The sequence below is a fragment of the Limulus polyphemus genome, unplaced genomic scaffold (assembly GCF_000517525.1).
Source record: "Limulus polyphemus unplaced genomic scaffold, Limulus_polyphemus-2.1.2 Scaffold1585, whole genome shotgun sequence".
Classification (NCBI taxonomy): domain Eukaryota; kingdom Metazoa; phylum Arthropoda; class Merostomata; order Xiphosura; family Limulidae; genus Limulus; species Limulus polyphemus.
In genome coordinates, this window is record NW_013667195.1 from 110,039 (window position 1) to 126,282 (window position 16,244).

The 16,244-nt window shown below is 33.9% G+C and overlaps 1 protein-coding gene across 2 annotated transcripts in view; it reads right to left on the bottom strand.

Moving 5' to 3' along the window:
* Positions 1–16,244, bottom strand: part of LOC106464195 (RRP12-like protein) — a 150,038-nt gene that overhangs the window by 96,645 nt on the left and 37,149 nt on the right. For both annotated transcript variants that reach the window (XM_013924320.2, XM_022391898.1), the window contains exons 6-7: positions 13,330–13,446; positions 8,159–8,297 (exon numbers count right to left, since the gene is read on the bottom strand). In XM_013924320.2, the coding sequence (XP_013779774.1) occupies positions 8,159–8,297; positions 13,330–13,446 (256 nt within the window). The remainder of the gene's footprint in view (positions 1–8,158; positions 8,298–13,329; positions 13,447–16,244) is intronic.

The window sequence follows — 16,244 nt, forward strand, 5'->3', positions numbered from 1 at the left end:
CAGATTTCGTGCTCATCCCACCAACTCTGGCCACTTCTGCAGTCGTTAATCTGGGATCCATTTCGATTGACAGCCCTTTTTGTCCTCTCCGATGGACCAGGACAACTCGGACGCTGCTCAGTTGTTTCCTTGCCATGTTTCCTGAAATGCACGATGATTCTGTTGACTGTCAAAAGCGGGATTTCCAAATTCTGCGAAATTTGCCGCTGACATATTCCACCATCTGCTTGACCAACTATCCTTCCTCTAACAAAATCTGACAATTCGAGAGAACCTTGAGTTCTAGGCATGTTGTAGCACAAGATAATTAGTGTGCAGACCATTTTCATTTATATAGTGCTCTGTGAACACAAATCAGTTAGCATAAATCAGTTAGATGACGAAAAATTAGGTGTCTATTTACTTGTGACCACTCAGTGTAGTCTTGAGGCTCCCACCTAATCTCACATGTTTCCATGTGACATTGCTGCATTGTTGTATACAAATGAGCAGGCAACAACCTCAACAAATAAGAAGCAACACTGCCACCCAGCACAAGTGGCTCCCTCTATACTGATTGTTTAATCATCACTTCGAAATTAGGCAAGAAAGTAAGATGCACTTTGTAGGAAGGAAGGATGATAAGTATGAGGGGAAAATGTTAACTTCTGATACAACGCATAACCTCTTCTCACATCTAGCTAGTATCCCACATTGAAGGTGTGAAGGGATCAAGGCAAAATCTTACTTAGATGACTCCTCTTCAGGAAGCACCCACAGATAACCCATGGAGTGTGACACCCTATACTTTGGAACAGTATAGGGGCACACGTGTGGGAGACTACATCTTGTCTGTGCCAGGGCACACTCTTCACCAAAGAGGAAGGGAAGTGTTGCAAGCATAGGTAGAAGATATAAGCACAGTTCAAAATCTGCATCAGGCTTTCAGAAGTTCTATATGTGTAGTGTGGCTAGAGTGCATGAGACCATACATGGTAAGTCAACTCCAGTCCAGAACAAGGTGGTATATGGAATTTGGCTTCCAGACTGTGGTATGAGGAGGGTCCTTACCACTTTAACCTCAAACCTAGTGAGGAATTATGTTGGCTAATCCTGCTCCAATCCAACACCAGACCACCTGGGAACCAAAGGCATGCAAGTCCATGGAAGCAAGGGAAGCAGTGCTTCCCCAGTATATGTTAAAAAAAAAATTTTTTAAGTATCAGCTAAATATGAAGTTATGAACTTACAATCGGTTCATATGGAAGTTCTCTACTATATCGTACATAACCAATAATCACCTTATACAGGTAAAAGTACTGTTAGGAAGAATCTGAACTACAATTTGCAAAATGCTTCTTTTTTGAGTTGATTTTAGCTTTTTTCATACTAAAAAAAGGCTTTATTTCTAACTAAAAACATTTTTGTTATGTAATATATACTTTGAACTATAAAATGCTTCTTACATGAATAATTTTTTTAAAAGAAAATTTCAAATTCATACTTGTATTTAAAAAAACATATCTCGAATGTTATATTGGCCTCTTCTTTGGCATAAAGGATGCAATTACCAGTTCATCATACTTCAAAATACATGCAAAATTGGAACTTATTGACAATTTATAGAATATATATTAAATTATTTAAATCACTAAAAAATGTAAGCAAAATAAATAATTTATAAATAAGCTAGTGTTTCGTAATTAATATTCTATAAATTAAAATGTACAATAAACAAATCAAATATAATAAGAAAATAAATAATAATTTATAGTTAATTTTCTTGCAATATTTGGAAACTTTTGTTTTTTCTTGACCTTCACCTCATGCTCATGGCTATTTGTTACCTCTGATGTCACGTGATGTGCAGGTGCTTCATGCATTGTATCAAATGATAATGTTATTTTTTGTATGCATAAATTTTTTCTGAAGTGTGTCACCCTTCAGATTTGAATATGGATTCAAAGGATAAGAGAAAAAATTTAATTGTATTATTCAAAGCTTATTAAGTTCGGTACAAAGAGTTTTAGTGATAAAGAAAGCATCGTTAGAAATGGTAGACCTATGCCAGCTCTAAGCCTGACTAGAAAAACAAAACAGTACATTCCAAAATTCAATTTGAACCAATATGACAGATATCTTGGTTAACTGCTTGTCCTAACTTGCAGAAGATTTTCTGCTGGCTGTGTTTATTATTTAACATTGATTTAGGAACATGGTACTTAAGCGGATTTGATGATTTAAATAATATGCATAATGCAATTAAAAAACATGAAAATTCTTCCAGTCATATTTTCCACTCTAGGCCTAGCTAAATTTGGAAAATCACGGATTGTATTCCAACTAAATAGCCAACATAAAATAAATGTGCAAATTCACAATGAAAATGGTAAAGAACAAACATTTTCAAAAGATTAATTGACGTAGTATGCTATTTAGGTGAAGAACAATTAGCATTTGGAGGTCATAATGAATCATTAGTCTACTAACCGAGGCAATTATGTGGAATTGGTAAATTTGTGCAAAAAATATGATCCATTATTGGAATCACATTTAGAGAAATAGTGGTTTTTTTTGGCAACTGGGATACTGAAACATTTACCTGTGCCCAAGCACTTTTATTGAATCTCAGATATTTTGAGTTCAATTTCTAGTTGAATATATTTGCCAGTATTTTTTTCATATACAAATATTATATTTGATGTTCTACAGAATAAGATATTTGACATATCCTACTGTATGAATAAAGTAAATGAAATGGTGACTATTCTGAAAGAGAAAAAAAAGAATTTCAATGAATTTTGGGCAGCAGTCAATAGATTATACCCCCCTCTACTATGTAAATAACAAATGATCCCAGAGAAGACATTAAAATAACATACAGAAAGTTATTTTATGAAATGTTGGATGCAATTTCCACCAAATTGAAATGCGATTTCAAAGCTTGAAAAACATAGCATTCCTTGAGCTTCTTAACACTAAAAAACAAGAAGAGAGCAAAAAAATATTTCTTGAATTAGCATTGAAATCATTGCAAGATAATTATGGAAAATACTTTGATATTCATCGCTTCAAAAGTGAACTTTTAGTTTTATATGCTGACTCTGATTTGAAAGGAAAACCAGTGAATGAATTACTTTATTGTTTGCAAAATGCCAAGTTAGGTGCAGCCCTGCAACAACTTACAAAGCTGTGTGAGTTAACCTTGACTCTTCCAGCCACTAGTGCCTCAGTTGGGCATTCTTTCTCTCATTTGAAAAGAATACACAGTTACATCAGAAATGCACAAAGACAAGAAAACTTTTTAAGGAAATAAAGACTGAAAGTTTCTATGAAGATATAATAAATTTATTCAATCAAAAGGAAAGGAGGATGGAACTGAAATATAAATAAAGTAGGTAGCTGAATGTCTTGTTTTTATCTTTAATTGGAAGTACTTAATCTTAAGTATGATTAATGACTACAAGTAATTAATTTTATCTTTATTGGCCATCCTGTACATATTTTTTATTTTATTTTATAATCCACCTTAAATGCTTTTGCTTCCCCATCAGAAGAAATTACCATACACCCCTGCTGGGAATCCAACACTTGGGTAGAAGAAGGAAATGGAAAACCAGCCATAGGGGTGAGCTGTACTATATGGAGAAAACACCATCTCCCTACTCTCTAGTGAGTGGGAATGGTCACTCTAAAGAGACATCTCCATGTTCCCCCACCTCAGTGGCTAGGAACTGGTGTGTGGTAGCAAGGATTCCAAAGTTCCACTAGAAATAAAAAAAGGGGGTGAAAGAGTGGTGGGGAGCCCAAAGGAACACATCACTGTAAAACAGTGCAAAAGGTGACCACAAAATCCCTATTTTTAAAAGCAGGCCAGCACTAGATCTAAAACTGGGCAAGGAAGATGGGCAGAGATTCACTACCTGCTGTACTCATGCTAGTCCTTCAGTGGGTATAGTCTGGATTGAGCCTTGTTTAAATAATAATAATAATAAAAAAAAAAGGTTTATGCAATTAGAGATGGTATGACATGTGAAGAACAGCAACAGTGGGCAGTCTATAGTACAATGAAGAAGAAATGGCCAGATGATGGAGATACTGTGTGATAAGGGTGTGAGAGTTCATCCACATGCAAACCTGAACAGTCTCTTCCAAAGGACAATGAAAGTGAGCAGCCATTCAGTGAGTTAGGTAACGAATTTGACACTTGGAAATGTTAAAATGCAACTCCTTACAACAAAGGAAGAATATGATAAATAGATAAGCTGCCAAACCCATCCAGTGAAAGTAAAAAGAGAAAGGTCATGAGTGGATGAATGATCCCATAGAATGAAGAGACATGACCAGGAACCAAGAAAGGAAGAAGTGCAGACCAAATAACAATGGACTGCACAAAAAGAACAGACGAGGTGATCAGAATCCAAATGGGAATAAAGATGAGAAACAGAAGGAAGAGATATAGGGGTGAACACACCATCACATTCCGCACACGTTTTAGGGAGAAAAGTGCAATCTGGATAAAGAAGGATATAAATAATGGAATAGAATGTGAGAAGAATCAATAGCATAGGCATACACTTCAGAATATCAATGACCAAAGGTGAGAAGGAGGAGGAAATAAGTTTTAAGGGAAAGAAAGCCAAAGGGAGGTACAGTAAGGACAAGTAGAACAACATTAAGTTCCCAGTCAAGTAGGCTAGAAAGACAAGTAGGGTAATGGAAATGAAAGAAACGACACAGCGTAGTAAGAACTTGGGAGGTTATAATCTGATGGAAAGGAGAAATGTAGAAAGTAGCCAAGAAAGCCACCCAGTAACCAGCAATAGTCAAGATAGACAAGTTCTGATTGAAAAGCCATGTGAAGAACTCGTACAGATGAGCAACGAGAAGGGTAGAAGGATCCACACAGGGCCCAATGGCAATACATATGCCACTTCTGCTGATAAACATCTAAAGAGGATGAGTAAACAGAATGAGACAGGAAGAAGACTACTTGTGAAGAGAATCCCAACCATCATACAATGGACTGGACAAATCCCAAACATGAAGCTGGGAGGGATAACATAGCTAGATGGAAGAGAGGTACGAGACTGAAGATGAAGGGAGTGGGAGAGCAGAAGAAGAAGAGAAGGGAAGGAAGTCAGAAGGCTCAGCAGAGGAAACCAGACAATAGTGTGCTAATAGAAGTACCCAACAAAGAGTATTCTAAACGAGAGAGGAGATGAATAGGGGGTAAGCATAAAGAAAGAGATTGGACCAGTCCTGACTGAACACATTCACCACCAGTGCTGCTGGATGCAGAACAGGAAACTAGAATAGGGAAAGCTTGGCATTGTCACAAGTGGCAAAAGCATTGATGAAGAATCCTCAGACAAAAGAAAAGCCATAAAAACAACACAAGGATTGAGGATTACTCAGTAGAAAATATCTAGTCAGGTCTCAAAAAAACAATCCAGGAAAAGATTCAGGGCACTCAGAACATAACAGGCTACCATACGGGTACATAAAGAATGAGCCCAAAAGAAGAGGTCGAGGGACGGGAACACAGAAATTGAAACTGAGTGCCCTCCTGATGATTGATGTATGATACCTCAGTTGAGTTATCTGAATGGACCATCACCAAAAGGCCAGGTACAACTGGAAGAAAATTATCCATAGCTCAATAAACTGCTAAGAGCTCCTGGTTCCATCAACTCAAAATCTCAAACGAGTCAAGACAGGAATTGAAGAATATACACAAATGAACCAAATACTGAATGGGTGAGAGATGAGACTTCTTCAGCTTGACACAAACCCAGACGAGCTGCCTCCACGAAAAGAAGAGTATGGTTGAGGAGTCCTGTCAGGATGAAGCTAAAAAAAAAGCCAATCATCCATATAATGGTGGAATCTCAATCGAAATCCATGAATATAATGAGCAAAGGTACACACTACATGACAAAAACTTATGGGGCCAACACCAGCCCAACAGGAAAAGTTCAAAAGTGATAAACTCGACCCTGATGTAGAAACCAAAGGTAAAACCTGGATGATGGATAGATGAGGATGTGAAGATAAGCATAAGAGGTATCCACCTCGGTCCTCCAAAGCCTTGGAAAAAATTCCCACCAGACAGTGAGAAAACTCTCCATGGTAAACTAAGGAAGATAGAGAAACTGACCGAGATCTGAAAGATCTATGACCAGATGCCATACCCTGGTTTTCATAGGAATGACAAGCAGATGGGAATAAAATTCCTAAATCAATTAAGAAACACTTTTGATAGTATCCTTGTTCAAAACCTTTGACACTGCCTCAGAGAGATGTCAGCTAGGTACAGGATCCCCTAGAGGGCAAACAGGAGACAAAAGAGGAGGAGAGGAAAAACAACAAAGAGTAAGGCCTAGTGATAGAACTTGTAGCACCCAACAGTCAGCCACAAAAAGAATCCATAAATCCACATTGGGAAAAATGTGCCTTCACTGTTCCTGATCCGAGAGGATAGTTTCCAACAAGATTATCAACAATGAAACCTACAGACAATGGAAAAACAGATGGGAGAAGAGGAATGGAATGGAAGAAAAGGGAGTAGAAAGAAGACAGAAAAAAGGAACTTTGGAAAGACGGGACAAAAGGATAGTCAAGGAAAAATGGTGGCATGCAGTCTCAGCCTGTGACTATAGACTCGGGTACCTCACCAAAAACCCACTGGTGGAGGAAAGGAGCCAGACAAAGGTCCCTGAGATAAAAGGAAGGTAAGCATACTTGGACAAGAAGGGCATCCCTCACACCAAATCCCAGCAAGAGAGTAACCAAATAAGAAGGGATGAGGCCAAAGAAATGCACTAACATAGAAAAAAGGAATGAGTGACAGCCAAAAACCCCTCAGGGGAATTGGGATTGCTTCCAAAAGGAGATGGATGGAGGATAGATAATGTAAAAGGGTTGTAAGGGTAAGGTGAAGGTATAAAAATGAGCTTGAGAAAGACTAAAAAGTGTCAATGGATCAAAACTCCAAGCCTGAAGAAAATACTCCACAGTTTGGGAGTCCAAGAAAAGGGCTTCAGCTCAATTGTAAGCCAAAGCATATCTCCAACCAGGAAGAAAAACATAATATTCTGAAGTAAATAATAATACAAAATAGGAGAAAATAAAAAATAGGTAACATACCTGAGAAGAAAAGTCACAGAAGGATGCAGAATGTCAAGGTGTAACCACTTCTGCACTAGAAAAAGTGCTTGCAAATTTAGGCAGTGGAAAAGATTGCCTAAAATCCACTTCCTCAAGAACAAGAATTTATGCCAATGCCCAAAAGAGACCAAGGCTGCACAATAGCTGTCATGTCCCCTGACAGCTAGTGAAGCACCCAATGCCACTGTGGTAATCTGTCTAGGGTGAACAAAGTCCAATATTCAAACTAGAAAGCATGAAATTGACTGTTTCTGTGTAGTGCATGTTGTGGGAAATAAGAACTACAAAATCTGCAGAGGAAGAATTGTTTGAAAAAAACACAAAAAATATTCCCACAACAGTGGTTTGTAGATACTTCAACCAAATGTTGATGTTGAAAAATCTCACACAAGCAAAAAAAAGATGCATCTTAACACATGAGTACTAAATCTAGAAGTGATAACTGAATAATCAATATAGAAGGAAACAGCATCACACTCCTATTAGTGGAGGGTTGTTGGATACTCATTTGGATGCAACAACTCAGCAATATCACATGGAAACACGTGAGATTACTTGGGAGCCTCAAGACTAGTGGTGAGCAAAAAATTTGCATATAGAGGGAAGCACTGAATCAGAAAGAGCTAAATGTAAGAGGTGTATCATATCAGAAAAAAAATCATAACTTTTACCAGAATACCTGCTACATATCTACAGGTACAATTAGTACTAAGTTAGTCAAACTACACAAGCCTCTATGACCACTAAGGCTGTTAGCAGCATTTTCAGTCTAGAAGACAAATTTCTACAAAGCCAATGTCATTATAAACTGCATAATTGAGAAAGACAAGTAATGTCATATGATCATAACACTAAGTTTGCCTTTATTTCTTATTTTACTAAGCAGTTTATTATTAGCCTTGCATAAAATTATGTTTATTATATCATTAGGCAAGTTTTTTTAAGACAACTTGATAGCAAAATGTAATAGATTTTAACTTTTTTTTTACAAATAAAAGCCAAATATTACCTCCAGATTTCTCAATCTTTTCAATGCAAAAGTTGGCTGTTACAGATGTTGCAGGGTGATGAGCAGTTGCCTGTGTTGATGTCACGATTGTACTTCCCTTCAATATGGCAGAAACAGAATGTTGTGCAGCTTTACGGACCTTAAAAATCATATACTTGAAATCAATGAATGTCTACAAGTACTCATAAGAAAAAGATGTTAGTTAATTATAGAAAACATTATTACAAAAGCTTTTATGAATATCAATTAACCCTTTTGCTGTTTGAAGTGATTTACAGCTTGTGTGGCAGAATTATTAAATAGACATGGTTCAAAAAGGCAATAAAACAATAAAATTAACTATAAATAGATGTATACTATTACAAGCTTTAATCTATTTAGGATAAAGAATTGTGATTTCCTGTTATAATTTGCAATCATTCCAGAAAAAAAAGGATAATTTAAAATTATTTTCTAATTTTGTATGGTGGTTATGAGGTTGGTCAAATTTATTGAACCTGTATAGAGCTATAGTATAGAAAATAACAGATAAAATATACAGTTTTTCTGAAAAATATTTCATATTTAGGAGGTTTTTAGGAATTATGCAAATACAGTTTGAAAATTTTCAGGTGAAGAAAAGTACTTTTAACCTTACAATGAAAATCACATTTGAAGCAGTCAACACTTTGACTCTGCATAATTACAAAGTTTGAGTAATAGTACTAAATTAAAAATTCTGATTTTTTTGTCTATGAAAGAATTTCAATGTTTATAGAAAGTTTGCCAAATTTCTTGAAGGTACACTAACCCTTTGTTTGAAGCTTGTTTGAATCTGCTCAAAAATTCACGAATTTTTGCAGCAGGCCATTCAAAATGCTTGCATCATACGACATCAACCACGGTCATTTATGCTAACATTATATGATGTCAACTGCAGTTGATGGGTTAAGTACTTTCAGAGATATAGTATTTACACCACCCTGATTACAAGGTTGTGTAAACTACACAAGCCTGTTGCAATCAGACATAGGGTACTTGTATTCAAATATATTCGAATACAGCTTTGGGAGTATTCGTACTTGTATTTGAATACTTTGGTAGGGAAAATTAAAGTATTCGTATTCAAATTCAATAGCATAGTATTCGTATTTGCTGAATGATTTAGTGAATACTTCACACTGTAAGAGTAAATGTCAACTTTTGTACTCATCAAATTTCTAGACTATCATTACTACATCTGCAGCACATTAATTTCTATTTCTGTACAAGCTTCATTCCCACAGGAGTTTCCCATGGGAACAAAGTTTGTACAGAAAGAGAAATTAATACTTTTCTGTAAAAAAAGCAATGTAATATAATACATCATTTGATACATGAAATCCTTGACTTTCTATTGGTTATAAATAACATAGTATTGAATGTCAGAGAGAACTATTGACAAATCCTGAAAAAGAGGATGTAACAGTTGGGTGTGGCAAGAGGGGGTCTGATGTTCTATTTGATGGCTCTGTAACCAAACAAGATTGAAGGCTATAAAAAATTATGCTTTGTCTGAGTGATGACAATATCATAAAAAGTAATTTATGTTAAATTTCATACTTATTGGATGGGTGAATAAGTTAGAAAAGAGGAAATGCCTAGTCACACTAGGGGAAATTCAGGATTTTGTTTTAATATTGCCTTATAAAATTAAGAACTTAAAACTTATAAACTATTAAAATATGGATTATTAGCTATGATTTTATGCTATAATGATTAGTATAATATGAACAAAAAGTAGTTTAATTAAATTTTGAATGTAACTTACTAAAAACACTGTGACATGCACACCTCAAAGGTTATTGTATTAAATGGTTATTAATTGAGTCAAATCACTTGAGAGAATTTGAGATGGCTAGTAAACTACCTTCAGTGGTACATGAATACTTCATACTTCCTACTGCTAAGCCTGGTCACATCAAGTCAAAGTTTAAATATTGTGAGCAGACTACTTCTACTTCAGGAAAAACCACTTTTAACCTACTGACACATTTGAAGGTAAGCCTTTTATATTATTTTGTTAATTTGAACTATATTCTATGTTAATTATACAATATAATATAGGTAAACTAAATTTCTTATGCATGTTAAACTGTATATTTTATCATTTTCATTTATTTAGTATTACAGGTTTTTATTATTTTTATTATAAACTATATTCTATATTATGTAACTACGATATGCTTTTCTATTTCTAGATAATCATGGACAGAGCTACAAAAGTCTACATCTGGCTCTGGTACTTCTGTCCAGGTGAAGCAGCCTACAATAGCAGCTTACTGTACAGTATCAACTAAGATTTAAGTCTACAAACTCTCATCAGAAGCACATCACTAACACACTCATCAATTTTATTGATGCAACTCTTCTCAGTGGTGGAGTCAAAAGATTTTCAAAACTTAATGGCAGCCATAGATTCTCAGTATATTCTTCCCAGTTACAAGCATCTGTCCACAATGTTGATCAAGAGGAGGTTTGATGAAGTCCAACAAAAATTCATCTCTCTACTGTAACTTGTACCCAACATAAATGTCACTGTGGATATCTGGAGTAGCAGACAAATGTGCAGCTTTCTTGAAGTCATTGGTCATTTTATATTTGACTGGAAAATGCAAATAGTCATGCTGACATGTCAGCATTTCAAGGAGCATCACACATCTGATAACAATGTAGCTCAATAAAAATAAATCTCTAACATCAAAAACAAGGTGTCATATATGACATCTGGTAATGCATCCAACATGATCAAAGCTTTCTGTTTGCCTGTATTTGAACCACAAACACTACCTAGTGTGAGAGATGGTGACAGCTCATCTACAGATAGTGACTCAGAAGATGAACTTTTGGATGAATCTGAAACAGCAGTCAATTTATCCGAATTTCTTCCTGAACATGACCCCTGCTCTTCCCACATGCTACAGCATGTGGTAAGGGATGGCATGAAAGAAGATGGACCTCTGCTAAAAGTAATTTCCAAAGCATCAGCCAACATGTCCTACATTCATAAGTCAACAAAATCAACTGGCCAGAGTTCAGTTGGAAACACCAGCACAATGGAACTTGGAAAATAAGATGTTTAAGTCTTTATTGAAGACTAGTGTATAGCCCATCAAAAATAACAGAGCAAGTACTACAACACCCACACCATAGTATACCCTAACCTCACATATCATAGCTAACTGAAATAAATTTTGCAAAATCCAGCTTGACCAACGAAGAGGCAGAAAAGTGTAATCACGGCAGTCAAACACTGGTAAATTCCTTTGCGAGCCAATCAAAATTAAGATCATTAATGAAATTAATTCTTTGCATATTAATAGAATAATTAATGGTAAAAATCAGATTAACAACTTCTAATATGTAGAAAAACCAGTGCATTTTGGTAACACTATGTTCCAGCAACCGCTTTTATGTCATGTTGCTTAGCAACAAAAGTATGACCTAATATTGTTGCTAGTCTATGTATTGAAAGTATAAGATGAAATGTATAGACAACAAAACTGAAAAAATATTTATCGATTTCTAAATTTAGTCTCTCCATTGATTAAAGAGATTTGTCTTTTATTAAAAAGCTAGTGATATAACAGAAAATTCATATATAATTTAAGTTTAAAATTGAATTGATATTTTTACTTTCATGATAAATTTTATGCACTTGGCTCTGGGCTACATGATCCCACACTACATCCTTATTTTAGACTTATTATATCAACACTCAATACTCATAAGGTTTCATAGCACCCCCCATTCCCTTTATGGCCCCCTATCTGGATAAGTGCCTTTTGTCTTGTATGACTCTTCCTATTTTAAGAAATCAAGCATGGTGTGACATGATGCACACTGGCTTTTATAAAGGTTAGATTCCCCAGGAGAAGTTGGATAACCTAGATACTGGTACATCAAAACTTACTTTTCATGATCAAACTGTACTTGCAGATTTGGTGACAATACTGACACCTTTTGAAGAGGCAACAGAATTTTACCCATGTTGTGCCATGTGTTTATGGGCTGATGACTGAGATTAACAGCATGCAATCCAGATATAATTTCAATCTTGTCTCTGCACCAAAGAAATCTGTTCATGCCTGGCTGACTCAGTACGAGCAACGAAATGTCTTCTGCTTCGCTGTGGCACTGTATCCCAGATTGAAACTTGACTGGTGTTTCATTAGACTTATGGTCTATGAATCCAATCAAATTTTCCTGCAGCAAGAAAGTTTCCTCAACAAATAATCCTACAACTATGGAACCAAAAGAGGACTGTAAACCCCTAAACTTGCAAAAGTAAGCTCTCTAGTTTCTTTGCTGCCTCCAAAAAACCAGCCACCTCATCTTCAGAGGATACAGAGATCAACATCTAACTCAAGGGTCCTTGCATTTCTGAAGAAAGCAACTTTCTAGATTACTGGAAAATGCATGAAAAAACTTTCCTACCTTATCTCTACCAGACAAATGCTACCCAAGTGTTCCAGCATCTTCTATCCCCATTTAGCACTGGAAGCAAAAACCTCAGACCTAATCACTGCCACCTCACTGACAAGACATTTGGGAGACTGATGATCATAAAGAACAATAGACAGTAATAATACCTGTAAGTCTTCTTTAAAGATATATTGAAATATTATTTGGTCAACTTTTGTTTCGGTTTCCAAAAGTTTGTTTCATAAAATAAAGCTATTAACATCTTATTGTGTGTTATTTTATCATTATTGCATATTACCTGACAAAGTATTCATGAATATGCTCCTGAGTATTTGTATTCAAATACTTAGCATTTTCCTGTATTTGTTTTCACATTTTTATTCATAAAAATATGAATTATTCACATTTGTATGTGATCTGCATTAATTGCCCCATCCCTGGTTGTGAGAGGGTTAAGTGAGTGTGAGTAATTACTTAACAAACAAAACTGCCATTTGATTAATAGTTCTCCATGTTTAACAACAACACCAATTTTTCACAAATACTTCTAACTCTAATGGAGATCCATAAGCACTATTGAAAGAGCCTAAAAAAGGTGTTTCAGACTGTATCATAAATCTCATGAAAACAGAGCTATCAGCCAAAAACCTGATTGTATCCCCCATGTAATTCACTGCTAATAGAAGATGGCAAACATACTATTCAGAATTGTAGTTTTTACACTTTACCTTTGGCTTGGAGTGAGTAATACAATTCAGAAGAACACTGTAGACCTGTAATGTAGATGAGTTATTCCAAACTGCAGCATCTTGAGCACGCAGAAGGGTAGACAAACAACCTATAAGCTAAAAATAACATAATTGTTAATTATTTTATTTTTATGTACAAATAATAATGATATCAAGTTTTAAACATACCTCTATAGATCTAGTTGTTGTGTTACTTGCTTCACATATTGAAAAACTTTGTTTCCAAATAGGTTTAAGGATTTCTTTTTGATAAACTTAGTTTTAAGCTGATGTTGGTAAAAGATTTGCTATATTTACCCCTCTATTCAAAATCTATATCTAAACATTTGTTTCTCTAGCTTCATAAGATGACTTTAGAAGCTAGAAGTGACTGATCTGTTTCTCTTTTTAATTTATCACAAGTAATACCTATCATGCCAGAAGTAGTTAAGGTTTTTAATTTCAAAACATGGACTGTGTCCTGGTGATTTTAATCTAATTAACATTTTTATTATAGATTTTGTTGTTAAGGCCATGTTTTAATAATACAAATAAACCCAATATTACAATTAGCTTTAGCTACGTGAATGTAAAAAAAAAAAATATATATATATATATATATTGCTACTTTTCATAAATGTATTCTTACTAGTAACTTAGAAATTGTGATCTAAATACAGAATTGCCACAAAATGTAATTAGCAAGATATTCTAAAATCTATTGAAAAAACCGTGATTAATACATTTTGAAACTTAATTATATTTATTTTTAGAATGGAAGTTTTATGTACGTAATAAAACAAGATTTAAATGATTTCATGTGAATTTAAGTAACTTCCCTATAGATATAACATTTGATCATTAAGAAATAAGATCCACGAATTGCAAGAAAAATATATCATTGTTCCCATAGATAAAGCTAATTGTAATTTTGAGTTTATTTGTAAAAAGTTGTATGCACTACTATGATAAATTAAATTAACAGTCCGCAAACACTTAAACTTGTTAACCAATCTAAGTGTGCAGTAACAAGTAATTTCATTTATTTTTGGATTTACCTTTCCTGAATGATATTCCTAATCTACATAAACCTCTGATTAATTTTAGATTTCTTTTCAGTTCAGTGAAAACAATTATTAAATCACCAATCATTTTGTTAAATAAATTACTTAATATTTTATTTGACAGAATTAGAAATACAAAGAGTAAGAACAATAAACACTTTTTGAATAATAAAATATAATCAACCAATTTTAGAATACTTAAGTAATTGTGAACAAGTGAAAACTATTCAAACATTTGATTTTACCACCCTATACATGACAATTGCATCGAAACATTTAAATTCAGTTATGAATACATTAAAAGAACAATACTGTAATACTTCCGTAGTACTTGAAGAAAGAAATTTTACCTCCAAAAGTATAAAGGATACAAGTTTCTATATCTATAAATATTATTTTTTGAATAATCAGGTACTTAAACAAGTTATAGGAGTTCCAATGTGAGCTAACTATTCTACTTGTATAGCAAATTTATATCTTTAGTTTAACGAAAATAAATTGAAAACTCTTCTAATTCTGAAGTAGAAGAATTGTTAAAATGAAGGAATTGAAATAATTAATCATGATTAATCTTGAAATACTGATGCAAAAATTAATATTTAAGGAATTTAATAAAAACATTGAATAAAATTATTAAAATATTTTGTAGTAAATATGAAAATGTATTACATAAATATAAAGAAATAAGAATTAAGAATGTCTTGCTGGAAATTTCTGATAAATACTTTGTTTTTAATAAGGTAATTTAAATAACTTGGCACTATTTTCATGAATATATGAATACCATTCTCACACACAAGCTAAAAGCTCTAATACAGGGAATTGTCAGAAACTTACTTTTTTTAGTAGCATATATATAGTAATGTAAGTATATGGGTGTGTTGGGCTAAGGATTCTTCTATAGGTGTCCATGACTTATTGATGATAAACAAACAGCACACACTTCACTTGTTAAAATAACGTGTGTATGTGTGTGTCTATATGTTAAACATATGTACAAAATTCTTTACACTATGGAGACCAAAGTTGTATCTTAAATGCTATACAGGTCTCTTCTTCTTGTCAAAAGTACACTTAGGCCAATTCAATTGCTATAGAATTCAGTTTACAAGCCAAACTATTTTTCTCTATTTTTATCGCAATAATATGTGTATAATTCACTTATACTGTCGCATAAGTAACTGCAGTTGTACCCTGAATTTCCAATAATCATCTGCTCTTCGAACTTCAAATAATCACCTGCCTTTTATCAAATGTGACAGATTTATTATTATATATTTATTTCAATATCAACGTTTGTTTAGATTAAGTTTATATTTAGAAATACGCATAGCTTATAGTGTTAAATATGTATTGTGAAACTTTCACCTATTCTCTAGTTGTAGAAGATTCTCTAGTGTAAGAATCAACAATGTATGTATGTAAATGCTTAATGTAACTTTGTACTGTTACATAATCTAATTTTTCTAGAAACTCTCCACACACCTATAAGTATAACCAACACGACGTGCCAAAAAGGTAGTATCTATTGTTAGTTTGCTATAGTAAGTGTGTTACAAACTTCGGAAGCTATAACTGTGATTATTATAATGCTTATCAATTGGAAAACTTCAGATATTTGACCAGGAACATTTACAAAGTTTGAACATTACAAATCATTTAACTTCAGTAGATTCTCATCAGACATTAGTGTTTTTTACGATAATCGTTATACAACTTCTTCGTAAAAAACTTTGTGTGTGAGACTGGTGAACAATGAAGGATATGAATGTATGTAAATCATTGTATGTAATAACTATTTGTAATAACTTTATTGTAAATTGTAATGTTGTTTGTATATACAAAACATGT